A 16979-nucleotide genomic window follows, 5' to 3' on the forward strand; every position below is an offset into this window, starting at 1 on the left:
CCTCAACAAAGCATCCATGAGGATTAAATCTGACCTGCAAGCCCTGCTTAACCATTTGACCAACAGAAACCAGATTCTTGGTGATATTCGGGACATGAAATACATCGGACAGGTATTTCTTTTTCCCATCCTGCATAGACAAGGGAATTTTTCCAATCTGCACAATAGGATGTGCAGTGTCATCACCAGTCTCCACAAATCCTGGTTTTTCCATTTTCCTTGCATCCTCCATCCATTCTGCATGACCTGTCATGTGGTTTGATGCACCTGAGTCAACATACCATACATCATTGCTTTCTTCTGCACTTGTCACAGAATTGTTCATGTGCTGCACCATGAACAAATGCTCATTTTTGTCATCACCCTGTCTACTAGAAGATGCATAATTTCCTTGTTGCAGTTTTCCATTCATGATGTCATTCTGCTTTTTATAGCAGTCTTTAGCCATATGACCCATTTTACCACAGTAGTAGCATTCAACATTACTGTTTGCATTTTGACCTCTTTGCCATCCACGACGACCTCTTTGGCTCCCCCTGCCTCTAGAGTTACCACGTCCTCCTCCATAGGACTGGTTTTCTTGAGTTTGCTGCATATTCTGATTTCTACCACAGCCTCCAAATCGGCCTCCTCTATCTCTGCCTCTACCTCTTCCAGCATTTGAGTAGAAGACAGCTTCTTTTGAAGTTTCTCTTGAAGAAGATGCACCACCATTTCTCTGCTCCTCAGAAATTAGAAGAGCAATCAACTCCTCAAAATCAGAAAATCTTTCACGGACAGAAATGGATGTTCAAAACTGTGCATAATCCTTTCCTAGACCATTCAAGGTCACAGAAACTAAATCATCATCTTCCACTGGCGACCCAATGGAAGCAAGTGCATCTGCAATCTTCTTCACCTTCATGTGGTAGTCATTGATGCTCATATTTTCTCTTTGCACATTATGCAACTCTTGCTTGAGCTGCATTTTCCTGGCTTGAGTATTTGTGCTATACATTTTTGACAAAGTATCCCATGCCTCCTTTGGCGTACTTACATCCTGAATATGCACAATCATAGAGTCTGAAATACTGATAGACAGCCAATACATAACTTTCCTGGCTCTCTCATGCCATGCTTTAAATGCCTGCATTTGCTGTTGATTGGGAATATCAGGAAGAACTGGTTCTTCTTCATTTCCTGCAAGAAATTCCCAATATCCTTTTCCCATAAGGAAATTCGTCATTCTAAACTTCCATGCTTGGAAGTTGTTCTTGTCAATCTTTTCAATGACAATCTGTGAGAGAGAATCAGATGCCATTACAGAATACTGCAAAAAATTCTGTCACTGCAAAAAACACAGCTTCACCCTCACAAGGGTAAATCTACAAAACTGACGAAAGTGGTATTTGACCACACAGTCACTTTCTAGTGACGATTTTGCATCAACAGGCAACAAGGATGAATCTGTAACTCCCAATGTCTCTGCACACAAGCATACGATGCAATTTCTACTGTAACTTTTCACCGACCTGTAGAATAATGGTCGCACAGCATAAAACTGGGCCTTTTCCTGAGTGCGTGCAGAAAACTTCCGCCTCCAAAACAGGCCCTGAAATGGCCTCAAATAAAAAAAACAGGGTCGCAAAGGGCTAAAGCCCTTTCCCGCAGTATATACTGCCCTCTTGCTTCACTCCGAAGGGCATCTCAACCTGAGACAATGCACTCTTGCAATTTCCGACTGTACTACCTGCAGAGATCTGCTCCCAAAACAGAAAATGAAAGCAACACTGCTCCTCTTACCAAAACACCGCGAGCTTGGCTTGCTTTCTTGAGCTCCTTACCACGAACAAGGCTCTGATACCATGTCAGGATTGTGGGAGAGAAGGAAGGAGTCTCACTTGAAGCTTTCTTGCTTGCACAATGGGGAAATACACACAAAGGTGGAGGCTGAAAACAATTTTCCTCTTCTTAGTTTGTGTAAGCCAAAAGAACTCTCATACAAAGAAATAGAAGAACCCTATATATGGGTCTCAAACCAAACTCAACTAACTAAGGTGGCATACTAACTGAGCCACGAACTAGAATAGATAAGGATAGCTATCATGTAGCTATTATTCATGGGCGGTGTACCAACTGCATCTGCAACTGACACGTCGGTGACATAAATGCACAACGGTCACCCTGGCGTATCACGAGTGGAGCTCGATATCTCAACACTGACAATCATGTTTCTAATAGTTAGTATTTTGTTTTCTTTGCAACACTCTATTACAAATCGTGATCCGACTGGCCTTGAGACGCGATATGCAGAGAGCCACAATCTCACTACATTGATCGACCAATTGTATAGAGGCCGCGGCCCTGTAAGTCACTCATCTTTCTTATCCGTAGTTACCATGTTTAATTAGAATGCATTATTGTATGGTGGACTGATGTGTAGTTGTTTTGTTTTTTACAGAGTCTGTTCGATGCTCCTTTGTGGAGGGACGAGCTTTCGGATGGCGAGGATATGTAGCTTGCCCTTGGATCCCTGGAGCTCATACACCCTTATTTTTTGGTCACTTGATCTATGTAGACATTTTCTATGTAGTACACTACAACAGAAACGAGGCATAGACGCGCAAAGTCGGGCGCGTCTATCATTGCATCTACACGTGTGTGTAAAAGACCGTATAAATAGATGCGAATTTTGCATCTATATATCCGTGTAAATAGACGCTAATATAGACGCGCTTCCAGATACGAAATTATTTAACCACTTGAAATTAGACTTAATATAATAAAAAAACCAAAGTTAACAATTATTTAACCAGCTGAAATTGATTCTTGAGTATACACGTGTGCGCATGATAAAAACCATAGAATTAAGAATACACATTGAATCATTGAATTAAAAAACCAGAGTTAATAATTATTTTTACATTGCTCTCTAATGAATGACAGTTCCTCCAGTTGGCAAGCCTGATATAAGTAATTAGCGGCAAGCGACGAAAACTTTATTATACAATTATTAGCAAGCATTGCAATATGTATCTCGTAATTTCTCTACTTGAAGATGATAAAAAATACTTCATTTTTATTATGGAAAATTCAATTTAGCTTTAAACTTGACTATTGATTCTTGAGTATACACGTGTGCGCATGATAAAAACCATAGAATTAAGAATACACATTGAATCATTAAGAAAATTAAGTATGTTACAGTAAATGATCCATCTCATCTTCAATGAGATCAGCCCTTGCTAAACTATCTACTTCTAGGTCCATGTTACCAAGAGGTAGCGAAACAAATAAGTCTATCCCACTATCAGATGTGTTGCTATATTGCTCAATAACTTCATCAATATCATCGACAATCACATTATTATCTTCTTCTGCATTTCCTTGAACATCCTTGCGAGCTTTATCTTGTACTATATCACGCATATCATCCATTATGGTGTCATCATGTACATCATCATTAATTTTTGGATTGTCATCTGCTATCTCCATGTCGGTAGTATTACCATATATTAGTTTTGAACGATTAGATATAGGGATGACATACCACCATCGGTTATTGTTTACCATTGGATGATACACAATCTGTATTTAAAAAACAAAAGCAAGAAACTTAAATACTTATTATATTGTGTATATGTATCAAATGTATACATATTAAAAAATTAGCTTTTGCATAATACCTGCTTGCATTGTTGAGGTAGTACTAATGTGTCATTCTTGTTTTGGTGAAATTTTGTAGAGTCAATGATTACAAAACCACTTGGATAACGTCTGATTGTGCAATGCTCACCATTTGTTACCACTTCTTTAAACCACTTCACATCCAGTACATATATAAAGAATCGTCTAAAGTCAAGCTTCAGAATATCTTGGATCAAGCCACAATAACCTTCCATGGTACCATTGGCATCCTCGAAGTGAGCAAGGACACCACAATCTTGGGTATTTCTCTTTTCATCTATACGTTGAGTTCGAAGATGTTTACCCTCATACCAAATAGCATTGAATAATGTGCACTAGTAGTAAAAGATAAAAGATCAAACATGTAAATTATTTATATAAAATATAACTTATAGAAACAAATTAATTGATAGTATGTCTCACCTTTGATAAGAAACCTCGTACGTATTCCCACTCTTCTTGAGATATATTAATTCCTGCTCTTTTTCCATTCTCTCCATTTCCTCATGTAACCAGTCTATATCAATATGACGTGGGAGCGCATTTAGATGATCTGGAAATGAGACATTACGTCCATATCTGGTGTGAAATGCTTGTCTTTCTCTTTTTCTTCTTGCCCTTGCTTCATTATATAGTGTCACCCATTTGCTCATTACATCACTATTGAGCACACAAAAACTATTTAACTTACGACAATCATGTTTCTAACAGTTAGTATTTTGTTTTCTTTGCAACACTCCATTACAAATCGTGATCCGACCGGCCTTGAGACTCGATATATGTAGAGAGCCACAATCTCACTACATTGATCGACCGATTGTATAGAGGCCGCGGCCCTGTAAGTCACTCATCTTTCTTATCCGTAGTTACCATGTTTAATTAGAATGCATTATTGTATGGTGGACTGATGTGTAGTTGTTTCTTTTTTTACAGAGTCTGTTCGATGCTCCTTTATGAAGGGACGAGCTTTCGGATGGCGAGGATATGTAGCTTACCCTTGGATCCCTGGAGCTCATACACCCCTTATTTTTTGGTCACTTGATCTATGTAGACATTTTCTATGTAGTACATTACAATAGAAACGAGGCATAGACACGCAAAGTCGGGCGTGTCTATCATTGCATCTACATGTGCGTGTAAAAGAGCGTGTAAATAGACGCGAATTTTGCGTCTATATATCCGTGTAAATAGATGCCAATATAGACGCGCTTCCAGATACAAAATTATTTAACCACTTGAAATTGAACTTAATATAATAAAAAAACCAAAGTTAATAATTATTTAACCAGCTGAAATTGATTCTTGAGTATACACGTGTGCGCATGATAAAAACCATAGAATTAAGAATACACATTGAATCATTGAATAAAAAAACCAGAGTTAATAATTATTTTTGCATTGCTCTCTAATGAATGGCAGTTCCTCCAGTTGGCAAGCCTGATATAAGTAATTAGCGGCAAGCGACGGAAACCTTATTATACAATTAGTAGCAAGCATTGCAATATGTATCTCGTAATTTCTCTACTTGAAGATGATAAAAAATACTTCCTTTTTATTATGGAAAATTCAATTTAGCTTTAAACTTGACTATTGATTCTTGAGTATGCACGTATATGCATGATAAAAACCATAGAATTAAGAATACACATTGAATCATTGAGAAAATTAAGTATGTTACAGTAAATGATCCATCTCATCTTCAATGAGATCAGCCCTTGCTAAACTATCTACTTCTAGGTCCATGTTACCAAGAGGTAACGAAACAAATAAGTCTATCCCACTATCAGATGTGTTGCTATATTGCTCAATAACTTCATCAATATCATCGACAATCACATTATTATCTTCTTCTGCATTTCCTTGAACATCCTCAAGAGGTTTATCTTGTACTATATCATGCATATCATCCATTATGGTGTCATCATGTACATCATCATTAATTTTTGGATTGTTATCTGCTATCTCCATATCGGTAGTATTACCATATATTGGTTTTGAACGATTAGATATAGGGATGACATACCACCATCGGTTATTGTTTACCATTAGATGATACACAATCTGTATTTGAAAAACAAAAGCAAGAAACTTAAATACTTATTATATTGTGTATATGTATCACATGTATACATATTAAAAAATTAGCTTTTGCATAATACATGCTTGCATTGTTGAGGTAGTACTAATGTGTCATTCTTGTTTTGGTGAAATTTTGTAGAGTCAATGATTACAAAACCACTTGGATAACGTCTAATTGTGCAATGCTCACCATTTGTTACCACTTCTTTAAACCACTTCACATCCAGTACATATATAAAGAATCGTCTAAAGTCAAGCTTCAGAATATCTTGGATCAAGCCACAATAACCTTCCATGGTACAATTGGCATCCTCGAAGTGAGCAAGGACGCCACAATCTTGGGTATTTCTCTTTTCATCTATACATTGAGTTCGAAGATGTTTACCCTCACACCAAATAGCGTTGAATAATGTGCACTAGTAGTAAAAGATAAAAGATCAAACATGTAAATTATTTATATAAAATATAACTTATAGAAACAAATTAATTGATAGTATGTCTCACCTTTGATAAGCAACCTCGTGCATATTTTCACTCTTCTTAAGATATATTAATTCCTGCTCTTTTTCCATTCTCTCCATTTCCTCATGTAACCAGTCTATATCAATATGACGTGGGAGCGCATTTAGATGATCTAGAAATGAGACATTACGTCCATATCTGGTGTGAAATGCTTGTCTTTTGCTTTTTCTTCTTGCCCTTGCTTCATTATATAGTGTCACCCATTTGCTCATTACATCACTATTGAGCACACAAAAACTATTTAACTTACGAAGTTCTACTTTTGTTAGTACTTTACTCATTCCTTTTCCTTGAGGTATTATAGATGTCATCCTCAAGTCTTCATTATCTTTCCATAGTCGTGGTTGAGAGGGGTCCACTTCAGCAAGATATTCAGAGATATAAACAAGGGATGATTGCACTAACCAACCCTCAGCCATGCTTCCCTCAGGCCGTGTTTTTTACCTCACAAAATCTTTCAAGGTTTTCACGAAGCACTCAAGAAAAAACATCCACCTTGCATGAACTGCCCCACAAAGTGCAATCTCATCAATCAAATGTACGAGTAAATGTAATTGAGTAGTCAAAACGGATCGAGGAAAAATTTCCTCCACCAAACAAGCCACCTCAATAGATAATACTCGAGCATCTTGCAATGTGTTTGGATCAATTTCCTTCGAGCTCACGTATATGTCAGGATGTATTTGAGAATTGTTTATTTTTGTGTAGAAATTCAAATATATATAATGAAAAAATACAATTTATACATATCTCACAAGCTGTCCCATCTTGGAAATGATATCACGTACATCTTTGGATACACAATGGGATATGCTAGTAGGAAGTACGAACTGAATGTAAAGAATATTCATAGATCAAATGATTAGTTGAGGAAAAAGTCATCATACCCCAAAGTTTACACATAGTTACTCCACTAATTACTATATTCATGGTTAGAGATACCCTTACTTGAATCATTTTATGCAAATCGTGGAACTTTAAACCAGATAGTTGCTCCACACCTCTTTTCTTTTTCTTTATGAAGGCTCCCTTGAGACATCTCATACATCCTGTGGGTGTTCGAAAGCTACATATTTGTTCATTCACTATTTTTTCCTCGTTCTTTGACAACATCCAAGGTGCATGGGGTAGCTCAATCTTTCCTCTGGGTCCAATGCGTGGCCAAGCTTACCTCATGTAACCAATGTTATGTAAATCCTCCCTTACATTTACTGAATCACGAGCCCCTATTAAGTGATCCCATAATGTAGATACAACATTCTTAAATATGTGCATGGGGTCCAACACGTGATTGATCTTGAGTTCAGTCCAGTACGGAATACGAAAAAATATAGAGAACCTAACAAACAAACAACATATTATGTAAACAATTCATCATGCTAAATACTTTAAAGTCAATCGAGAGAAATACACTTCTTACTGACTCATGCCGAGTGGAGGGTAGCTGTCGGCATTAATCCATCTCTCCTTCCAATCTCGAATGGTTAGAGATTGTGGAGTCATTCCATTAGTAGGGAGAACATATTTGGGATGGTCAATAGGAAGAAATCGATGATGATTGTCGTAGATAACCTTCTTTAAACGTGCCGGCCTAGAGGAAACTAGAGAGGGACCGCAAATAGGACATGCATGATATCTTGATGTGGTTAAACCTGAAAAAACAAGTGAATTAATAAAATGCAATTGATTCAAGTCTTGAATTTCAAATATAGAGTTGCATACATGTATCTAAACACTCTCCGTATCTTGAAAAGTCATGCAGGGTCCACAACAACATGGCCTTCAATGTGAAATCTCTAGAGGATGCAAATGCGCTTGTATCTTGCACCTCAATACCTTCCCATAATATTTTTAACTCTTCAATCAAAGGCTCTAAGTAAATGTCCATGTTTTTTACCTTGTGCTTTCCAGGAATTAGAAGGGACAACATTACATGTCTCTTTTTAATTGCCATGGATGGAGGAACATTATAGTTCACCAATACCACTGGCCATACACTGTATGATGTGCTTTTGACGCCAAATGGATTGATTCCATCCATACCTAAACCAAATCTCAAATTTATTGGCTCTTCCTTGAAAACGGGCCACAAATTATCTATATGTTGGCATGCCGGTATGTCTGCAGGGATCCTCCATTTTCCATCACTTGAACTATGACTAGCATGCCATGACATGAGCTTTCCAATAGACTTACACTTGAATATAAGTTTTATACGTGGAACAATCAAAAAATATCACAAAACCTTACAAGGCACATCCATTGACTTCATCTTCACTTCATATCTTTATTCACCACAAACAGGACACTCTCGTGCGAACTCATGAATCCCATAAAATAAGACAATCATTGACACATGCATGGATCTTGACATAATCGAGGCCTCCCAGAGATGTCAAGTAATGTCTTGCTTGCTCTCTCTTAGTTGGCAATTTGTTTCCTTTTGGAAGCATTTGTGATAATAACCTACATATATTTTTAAAAGTGAGTTAAAAAACTACCAACATATATTTCTGTCTGATTTTAAAATAGAATAATTAATATTATGATTCATAAGCCAAACTGAATTGATACCTACTTCAATAACGCATCCAAACTGACATTACTCCATTCATAAATTGTTTGCAAGTTAAGTATCTCGAGGGACGCACGAAGAATGGAGTACGTACAACCTTCATAGAACATAGTAGATGATGCTACCTATAGTGGATCATCTAGCTTCGTAGAGTGACCTTCTCCCTGAACCGGTTGCGAAAATAGATGGTGTACCATGTTGTCCAAAATCTCATCCTCTATGACTTGATGTGGCATTTCATGAGGGCTATTATCATGGTCGTGAGTCTCCACTCTTCTTGAAGACCCTGCCTTCTCGCGTCAGCGTTTTGCAGCCTCTCGATACCTGGGAGGGAGCATCTAAGGGTGTGGCACTGCATCCTGCTCAACCACAAAAGGGAGTTTCATGTACGTTGATATATATTGAGTAACATAGACTAGCAATCTTAGTGTTTAAAAAAAACAATGAATACCAATGATTTTTCTCGGTTCCATTCTCCATACCAACTGAGGTATGACATTGCAATTCGACGTGCTCGAAAAATACACCCTCAACAATGATCACACATGCATTTAATTTTTTGTCATAGCCATGCATCTCGATTATGAAGACCTAATGTTTCATTCTCACTTGAGGATGTACTCGTTGACTCATCAGCATGCACCGCACTAGGTGATGACGACGACATGATTAAGCCTAATTCATGACAACATCAAAATATTTTTTATTCATATGTTTACATAAAAACTTTAAGTTGACGTATTAATTATTCTAAGATCTCAATTTTAAATACACAAAACTCATCATAAATACATTAAAACTTATGATAAGAATTCACTATCAAAACTTATCTTAAAAACAAAAAATTATGATAAAACCTAAATGCACGTCTATATCTGCGTTTACATACGCGTCTAAATTAGCGTCTATTTGCAAGCCTAAGTTTGCGTCTATACGCGCGTTTGCGTAAACTTAGACGTGCATATACATGCCAAAATAGACGCACACGTCAAAATTCAAAACATACTTAAATTATTTCTTTCCAAATTGTGCCTTTTCTTTCCTGCATTTTTTGCGGTTCTGAAGCTCGAGTTTAGCCGACATGCAGTCTCTTCATGCCTCACCTAGTCTCTTCATGCCTCACCTCCTCATGACTCACCTCTTCTTTCATTTCAAATACACAAGAATGGAAAAAGGAAAGCCAAGGAGAGGAAGAAAGAGAGAACAAGAGAGAGGAGAACAAGAGGAAGAAGAAGCAGCAAGCAACCAAGCAAGCATCAAGGGAGAGTAACTTACCAAGGAGAGGAAGAAGGAGAAGGAAGAAGCGCCACCACCCGCCATACCAAACACCCAAGGTGAGTCCTCTTTCTCTCTCTCTCTCTCTCTCTCTCTCTCTCTCTCTCTCTGTATTAGGATTTATGATTCCATTAAGTATTGCATTTTGTAAATCATGAAGGGCGGTCATCGGACTAAAATCAACCGACTGAGCACGTGAAGAAATGTTTTCTCTCATTGCGTTTGAGGCCGTATCTCAGAGCGTGTGTATTCTGCATCGGAGATGCGAGAATACACGTGCTCTATACAGAGGCTTTGACTTCAGAGTTGCATCTCCAGGTGCGTGTACTCTGCAGTCTACATGCGATGATACACGCGCACGCCAGAAGCATTGACCTAGAAACCGCGTCTGACAGCGCATCTATACTGCATCTTAGATGCGGATATAAACGCGCTTTGGACAGAGGGTTAACTTTAGGGACGCATCTGAGAGCGCGTCTATCTTGCAATTTAGACGCGGTTATACACGCGCCAGTGCCAGCTTTGATAAAAAACAATTTTCATTGCCTAAACAATATATTTTTGCAATGATGAATGTGACCAATCCCATGTTTGTGTTTATCAGTTTTCTTGTTTCTGAGAAGCATTATCACTTAAGTTTTGTGCTCAATGTCTAAAGAAAGCTAGATTATTAGCACTTTCAAGTGCCATGAGCATCCATGTATTTTTTCTATGTGTGAGCATCAAAAGCCTTCTCTTACATAATGATTCTAGGCTCACTGAATGATTTTTCATCATTAATGTTGGATTGAATCAAGGATTATGGCTCTTTGAAAATGTTTAGGTGTGGATGAAGGTAATATATGATTTTTTGAATGCAAACAAATTTATCTTTTTCCTGTGTTTTTTTGTAGATGTCATATCCTGGTTCATCTAGCAATGACCCGGATTTGGATTGCATGAATGATACATTGGCCTTGTTCGGCAGGGGGGTCAATGCATTTTTGGGAGATTTTCCTAGTAGGGAAGACTTCATGGGAGAGATGACCAGATACCTTGGCCGCTCTCCCACAATAGACAAGGTGTACAGCATCATGTTTGGAACGCCTCTGACGTCTTTGCCTGGCACTACTTTCTAGACTCCAATTTTATAGGTACTCCACGTGCAGCACCTGTACATGCATCGGCTGAAACACAAGCGTCAGCCAACGCACGTGCATCCCTAGAAGCACGTGCATCCAGCGACGTAGAGGGTAGTCGAGAGAGAGGGAGGAGGGAGAGTCAAGGGGGAGGACAAGGCTTGTATGGGGGTTGCCTACAAGGTATCTAGCGATCACGCTCACTAGTAGATCATGTAGAGGAGCCTGTACGCCAGTACTATAGAGTTACAGATACTGGTGGCATCTTCCATGATGATAATGAAGGAAGGGATGTAATGGCATACATGAGGAGCATACTGCATGCGACGTATAAAGATTGTTTCGTCTACTACAAAAATCAGAAAAGTGGCTTGTGGTAGGAGGTGTTGAGGGTAATCCATAGGAGGTGCCCAAATCCTGAGGGTCAGCAATTCTCGGATGATTGGGGACACACAAAAGTGAGGGATTTGCTTCACAACAAAAGATCCTACCTCATGACATGTGCCTGGGACTCACTGCGGAGGCAAGAGGAGGAGCGTGGAGCCTATAGCCAACAACCTATGTGCCACCGCATAGAGTGGAAGAAAGACAAGAAGAAAGCAGGAGAGAAAGTGAAGAGTCGCTAGCACACAGAGGCGCGATGGATCCAAATGGAAACCATGGGATCGGTCGCATTACGGATCGGGCGGCAAAGAGTCGTGGGAGGCGGAGTTTGTAAGTATATTTTGATTTCTAGTTTTTTAAATTTTGTATTTCTTTCAATTCTTTATATAATTTGTTCTAATACATTGTGTCTCATAATTGTTTGTATATATCATGATTGTTTTGCAGACTACTATCATTGGTAGGATACCTACTCCTAGAGAGGTAGGTTACCATCGAGGCCATAACCGCGCAGCCACATGACTTCACTTCCATGAGGAGGGTCTCATCACTGAGGACCAATACAATGGGGCTATGAGGATTCGACAACCAGAGAATGTATGTTTTTCTTACTTTCCTATTAAAAGTATAGCTAATTATAACTTTTTCTCCACCATGTTTACGTAAGCAACCTTGATCTTTTGTTTGTGTAGGCGAACCCGGATGTGGAGCATAGCGAGGAGGGGAATAGCGACGCTAGTAGCCATGGTGGTGCTAGCGAAGATATTTATTCTTCAAATTTGTAAAGGAGCACCATACCTCCTCTATGGCCTTGTTTTCTTATATATGTATTATCCATCTTTGAGCCTACTGCTTGTGGCCACGCTTTAGGTCGTAAGCACTTAAACTCTCCATGTAAATGCTTTTGATCTATAATGAATACATTGACTTTTATTTTTAATTCTCGTGCTTTTAGTTCCATTGTCTTTTTCCCAAATGCACAATCTGATGTATGGGAGGGGAAAAAAAAAAAACTAGAGAGCATGTGGTTGCATGCTCTCTGGTTTTTTTTCTAGTTCTGTTTTGTGCGTCTATTCGGACGTCTAAATTGCAGAAAACGCGTGTTTATAAGCACATCTAAAATGTAGAGTACATGCGCTCATACATGTGCTAGATAATTCAAATTTAAAAATGAAATTAAATATCCTTTTTTTTAATGAGATTTTTTTTTTCCGTTCGCGTTTACGAGTGCTTGTAAAAGCGCGTCTACGAGCGTGTCTATATGCCCATTTAATTTGCCAGATAGACGCGCTAGTAGACGTACATAATAAATTAAATAAATAACAATTTTGATTTTCTTATGCGCTTGTATTCACGTGTGTGTATGTGCGTCTGTTGCGCGTCTATTTTTGCGTGTAAATCCCTTTATACATGCGATTATAGACGCGAGGCTATAGACGCGCAAATACATGGGCGTATAGACGTGCCCGTAAGATTTTCTCTATATTCAAAATTTGCATCTAAAAGTGTGTGTAAGATGTCTTTTTGTTGTAGTGGTAGTGATATTGTATCATGATTGTACCAGTCGCTTTCATTATGCGATCATGTATTTATTTCATGTATGAGTATTATGATTTAAGTACACTTTGTTTTTGTTTACATGAGCATTGTATACAGTGCATAAACTATTTTGTATGGCCCAAATAAAACACACAGTGCTATAGCTACCCTGCCACAATTTTTTTTTTCACTGTTACTGTTGCTATTAGCGTCGCAAATTTACCTGCAAGCGTCGTTATTTACGTCGCAGAGCGTTGGTATCAGGGTCACTATTTGCTTCAGTATCAGCTTTAGTGTCGCAATACCGACACAAATAGCGACGCTGATACTGACTGTTCTATGGCGTTGCCAATAACAACGCTTTTTGTGACAACGGGGGTAAATTTTATTATTTACATTTTCGTCGCTTTTAACGTCAGTATAAAGCCTATATCTTGTAATGTGTGAACCCAAAGAAAGCCTATATCTTGTAATGTGTGAACCCAAAGAAGTCTATAGTGTAGCTTACCATATTTAGTTATATTTTTGTCCTAATAAGACCATCAAACGTGGTGAACCTCCAAGTACAGAGGTAAGAATAATTGCAATCTCTTGAGTAAGAGTTGCAATGTTAAAATCCAAGATCACTACTTTATGAAGAGAGTTGATAACTACATTGCAATCCAAGATCACTACTTTATGAAGAGAGTTGATAACTGAAGTTCCATGATATCTAATTAACAAGAGGTGGCCGCGGTTTGAGTTAAGTTATTGCGGCGACGTTTTTTCTCTGTGCGTGCGTGGACATGGCCAGGGCTGCACGCATACAAGCACACAAGGATTAGTACTTACTGCCAACAAAGTAGTTTTTTTTTTTGGGGGGGTTGGGGGCGGCGAGAAAGAGAGAGAGAGAGAGAGAGAGAGGGAACCTGTATCGGCTAGTTCCATCCCCCACCGTGGCCTCCTCCTTCCGCCTCCGTGCTGATGTCCTGCTGTCGGTGGCCAGCTCCACCCCCGCCGCCCAAGCCCCCTGCGCCACCCACCTGGCCTCCGATGTGGTGGTGGCCAAAGTCGACGCCGCCGCCGAAGCCCCCGCCTCCTCCAAACCCTCCCCCAAAGCCAAACCTCGGCTCTGTCTCTTGCGGCTCCCCCACCTCATGCTTTTCCTCCTCATCTGTATTAACTAACTCACGACCACCTGCCATAGTTACCCAGCTGCCGCCAGCTTCTGTCGCCACAACCAATACCACAAGCATGCAATAATACAATTGCGCCCGACTGGTCGCCATCCTTCCTATCATATCCTACCTTAATATTAGAAATAGCTGCGCGGATAATTGCGAGAGAGATGCAAAACTATCTATAACCTGCCATCAACGACAGGACAAAACGAACGGTTATATAGCAGCTGAAGCAGCTCCTCCTCCTGTTGACCCAATGTCTCACGCAATTCTCAGCTAGTGGTGAGTGGCGCACTATTGCCACGACCTGCACGCACGCGCTTCTGCACACGGTCGCAGCTAGTTTTGACGGGGTCGCAGGTTGATTAGAAAGCAGCGTCTAATCACGTTTTTTGACTTATCCCAGCTCCCTCCACAAAGTATGTGAGAATCTAATCAGTTGCTTTAATTCGACAGTGTGCAAATCGTAAGGCCACTAATTTGTGCGGCGCTATGAGAGAATCTAATCACTTGCTTTAATTCGACAATGTGCAAATCGTGAACCCACTAGTTTGTGCGGCCCTGACTCGAAAAACGAGAAACTAGAGCAGTGGGCTACCCCATGATGTTAGCCAGAAGCAACGCAAACCGTTCGATGGGGGTGACGTGGGGAAGATCGGGCAACTCAACTTGGTTTAGGTGCACTTAACCTTGGTTAAGATCGTTCCGTCACCTTCTAAAACACCGTTGAAACTCTGGTTAGATGGCTACAGTGTACATTCTTAGGATTTTTCGCCCTACGTTAAAGCTGGCTAGAGTTTCATTAAAGTCTTCTCAAAATTATATGAGAAAGAAAAATATATTTTCGAAATTACATACTTTTAGTTCCAATCTTGAGAAGACAGGCATCAAATTTGATTTATTTTTTAAGTTCTCTCTATATGAAACAAGAAGGACCACCTACATGTGGCTAGACAAAATATATTTCTAAAGCCTATGGAGCTACATACATAAGAGTATGACAAGTTCAACACTAGATTAACTAGATCATGTACCTACATCTTCAAGAAACCACCACGTCTCATTTGGAGTAGATGTTTCCATTTCCTTCCTTCCTATATATAGCTTGCCAACAACAGGGCTACTATACTTTAGCATCACTAGTGTTGTCTTGTCTTTTTCCTTGACATTCAAATTCCAATGCCACTCTCTCTACTTAACCATGCATATGTGAATAATATTATGCTTAATGCCTAGTTTCCAAAATCTATTTAAAGTTATTCTATAAGATAGAATATCCACAATCATAAGCGTGAATGTGATAGCCAAGCATCCACCACTTGCTAGGGTTTGGGAAATATTTCTTAGTAAATTACCATTATAGCTTTGGAGTCCCACCCATCAAGGAGATGACATGGCCTAGATTTTAGAAAATGGACTACCAAAGAGATGGCATGGTCTAGATTTTAGCGTGATAGGCTACCAAAGAGATCCCTTGAAAAGGCACAAGTTTGAAGGTTTTTGTAAAGCTAGGCCTTACCAATCAATACTAGGAGAATGCTTCTATAGATTAGGCCAAGATGGGATCTTGAAACATGTGTGTACAAATGCAAGTAGCTTGATGATGTTTTACAAGAAACACAATGTTGCATAGTGGTGTTATAGAATTTTGTTTATCACAGTATTTACAAAAACTCACTTTGGAAATAAGTTGATTTTATTTATTATGGATTTTTTTAATTTGCTACCAGCATGATCTATGACTTATCACACAAGGTGCATGTGCATGATACTTCTTACATTATGCCTGGTAGATAGATGGATACTAATGTACTTTGTAACGTAGCAAGCACATTAGTATATAAATGATCTTTAGCTTAAAGAGTAAGCATGATATATAATAATATATATTCACATGATATTGTGTATTGTTAAAATTACTTGTTTATTCATCAATTATAAGTTTAAGCTTCATTAGTAGTAGTTTTAAATGAATCATTAGTCCTTCCTATTAACTATTTGATTCAATATCTTTAATATAGATTATATTATAATAATATATTTAAGATATGATTTTATTAAAATAATATTTATTTATGAAATGCTTTGCTAAAATTTTTATATGGTTAAAGCATTCATAGCTTTCTTTGCAAAAGCAAAAAGATATCATGCAAAATAGGAGAACATGATAAAAGTTTTGTTTTGTTTTCTCTTCCTTCCAAAGAAAATATTCAGAGCCTTTGGAGTGGTTTTGGGGGTTTTGACATGTTCTGGATGCGATGTTGATTTGGCACATAGAATTTTCAGCATCAACTGCAATAAGCTACAAGAAATTTCTTCATATATAAAACATTGCAGTTTGATTGATATTTCTATTTTTTTGTAATTAGATATATGATATGAATGTAAATAGTTATGTTATCAATATTTCATACTTGAGGATGGCAAACCATGTCTTTTTTTACAAGGGAGGTTGGGCCCTATCATGTGTTTTTCTCTTGGTCTTTGTGAATTTGTTAACTTATTCAAATTCTATGTTTAATTCAGTTGTTTATTTCTAAGACTTAAGATCCTAGATTTAGCACATGGTCCATTTGGCAACAAGTGGGAGGTCACTTTGACATAGAGACATTTGCATGTAAGATGCTTCAACCATACATTGGGTGGCCAACCTTATTTATG

The 16979-nt window shown here is 38.5% G+C and overlaps 1 protein-coding gene and 1 long non-coding RNA gene across 2 annotated transcripts; both read right to left on the reverse strand.

The window, feature by feature from the left end:
- Nucleotides 1-7096: 7096 nt before the first annotated feature.
- On the reverse strand, nucleotides 7097-8691 carry LOC148030924 (uncharacterized). Its single transcript, XR_015691963.1, has 3 exons — nucleotides 8518-8691; nucleotides 7688-7919; nucleotides 7097-7606 (listed from the first exon to the last, which is right to left on the reverse strand). It is a non-coding gene; the product is annotated as an uncharacterized LOC148030924 (long non-coding RNA).
- A 4967-nt stretch (nucleotides 8692-13658) lies between these two features.
- LOC148030925 (uncharacterized) lies at nucleotides 13659-14528 on the reverse strand. Its single transcript, XM_087685643.1, has 2 exons — nucleotides 14067-14528; nucleotides 13659-13953 (listed from the first exon to the last, which is right to left on the reverse strand). The coding sequence occupies exons 1-2, from the start codon at nucleotides 14309-14311 to the stop codon at nucleotides 13875-13877; spliced, it is 324 nt and encodes a 107-aa protein (XP_087541769.1). The 5' UTR covers nucleotides 14312-14528; the 3' UTR covers nucleotides 13659-13874.
- Between the last annotated feature and the right edge of the window lie 2451 nt (nucleotides 14529-16979).

The sequence above is a fragment of the Lygodium microphyllum genome, chromosome 9, assembly GCF_053477565.2.
Source record: "Lygodium microphyllum isolate KBCC chromosome 9, Lygodium_microphyllum_v1.1.10, whole genome shotgun sequence".
NCBI lineage: Eukaryota > Viridiplantae > Streptophyta > Polypodiopsida > Schizaeales > Lygodiaceae > Lygodium > Lygodium microphyllum.

Bases quoted from the DNA above. Each gene is read 5' to 3' on its own strand.
- LOC148030925 (XM_087685643.1), bottom strand. From the start codon at position 14,311: ATGAGGAGGAAAAGCATGAGGTGGGGGAGCCGCAAGAGACAGAGCCGA. The intron at 13,954-14,066 runs GTTCCCTCTCTC...GTATGCGTGCAG, and splicing joins GATGGAACTAGCCGATACAG to CCCTGGCCATGTCCACGCAC.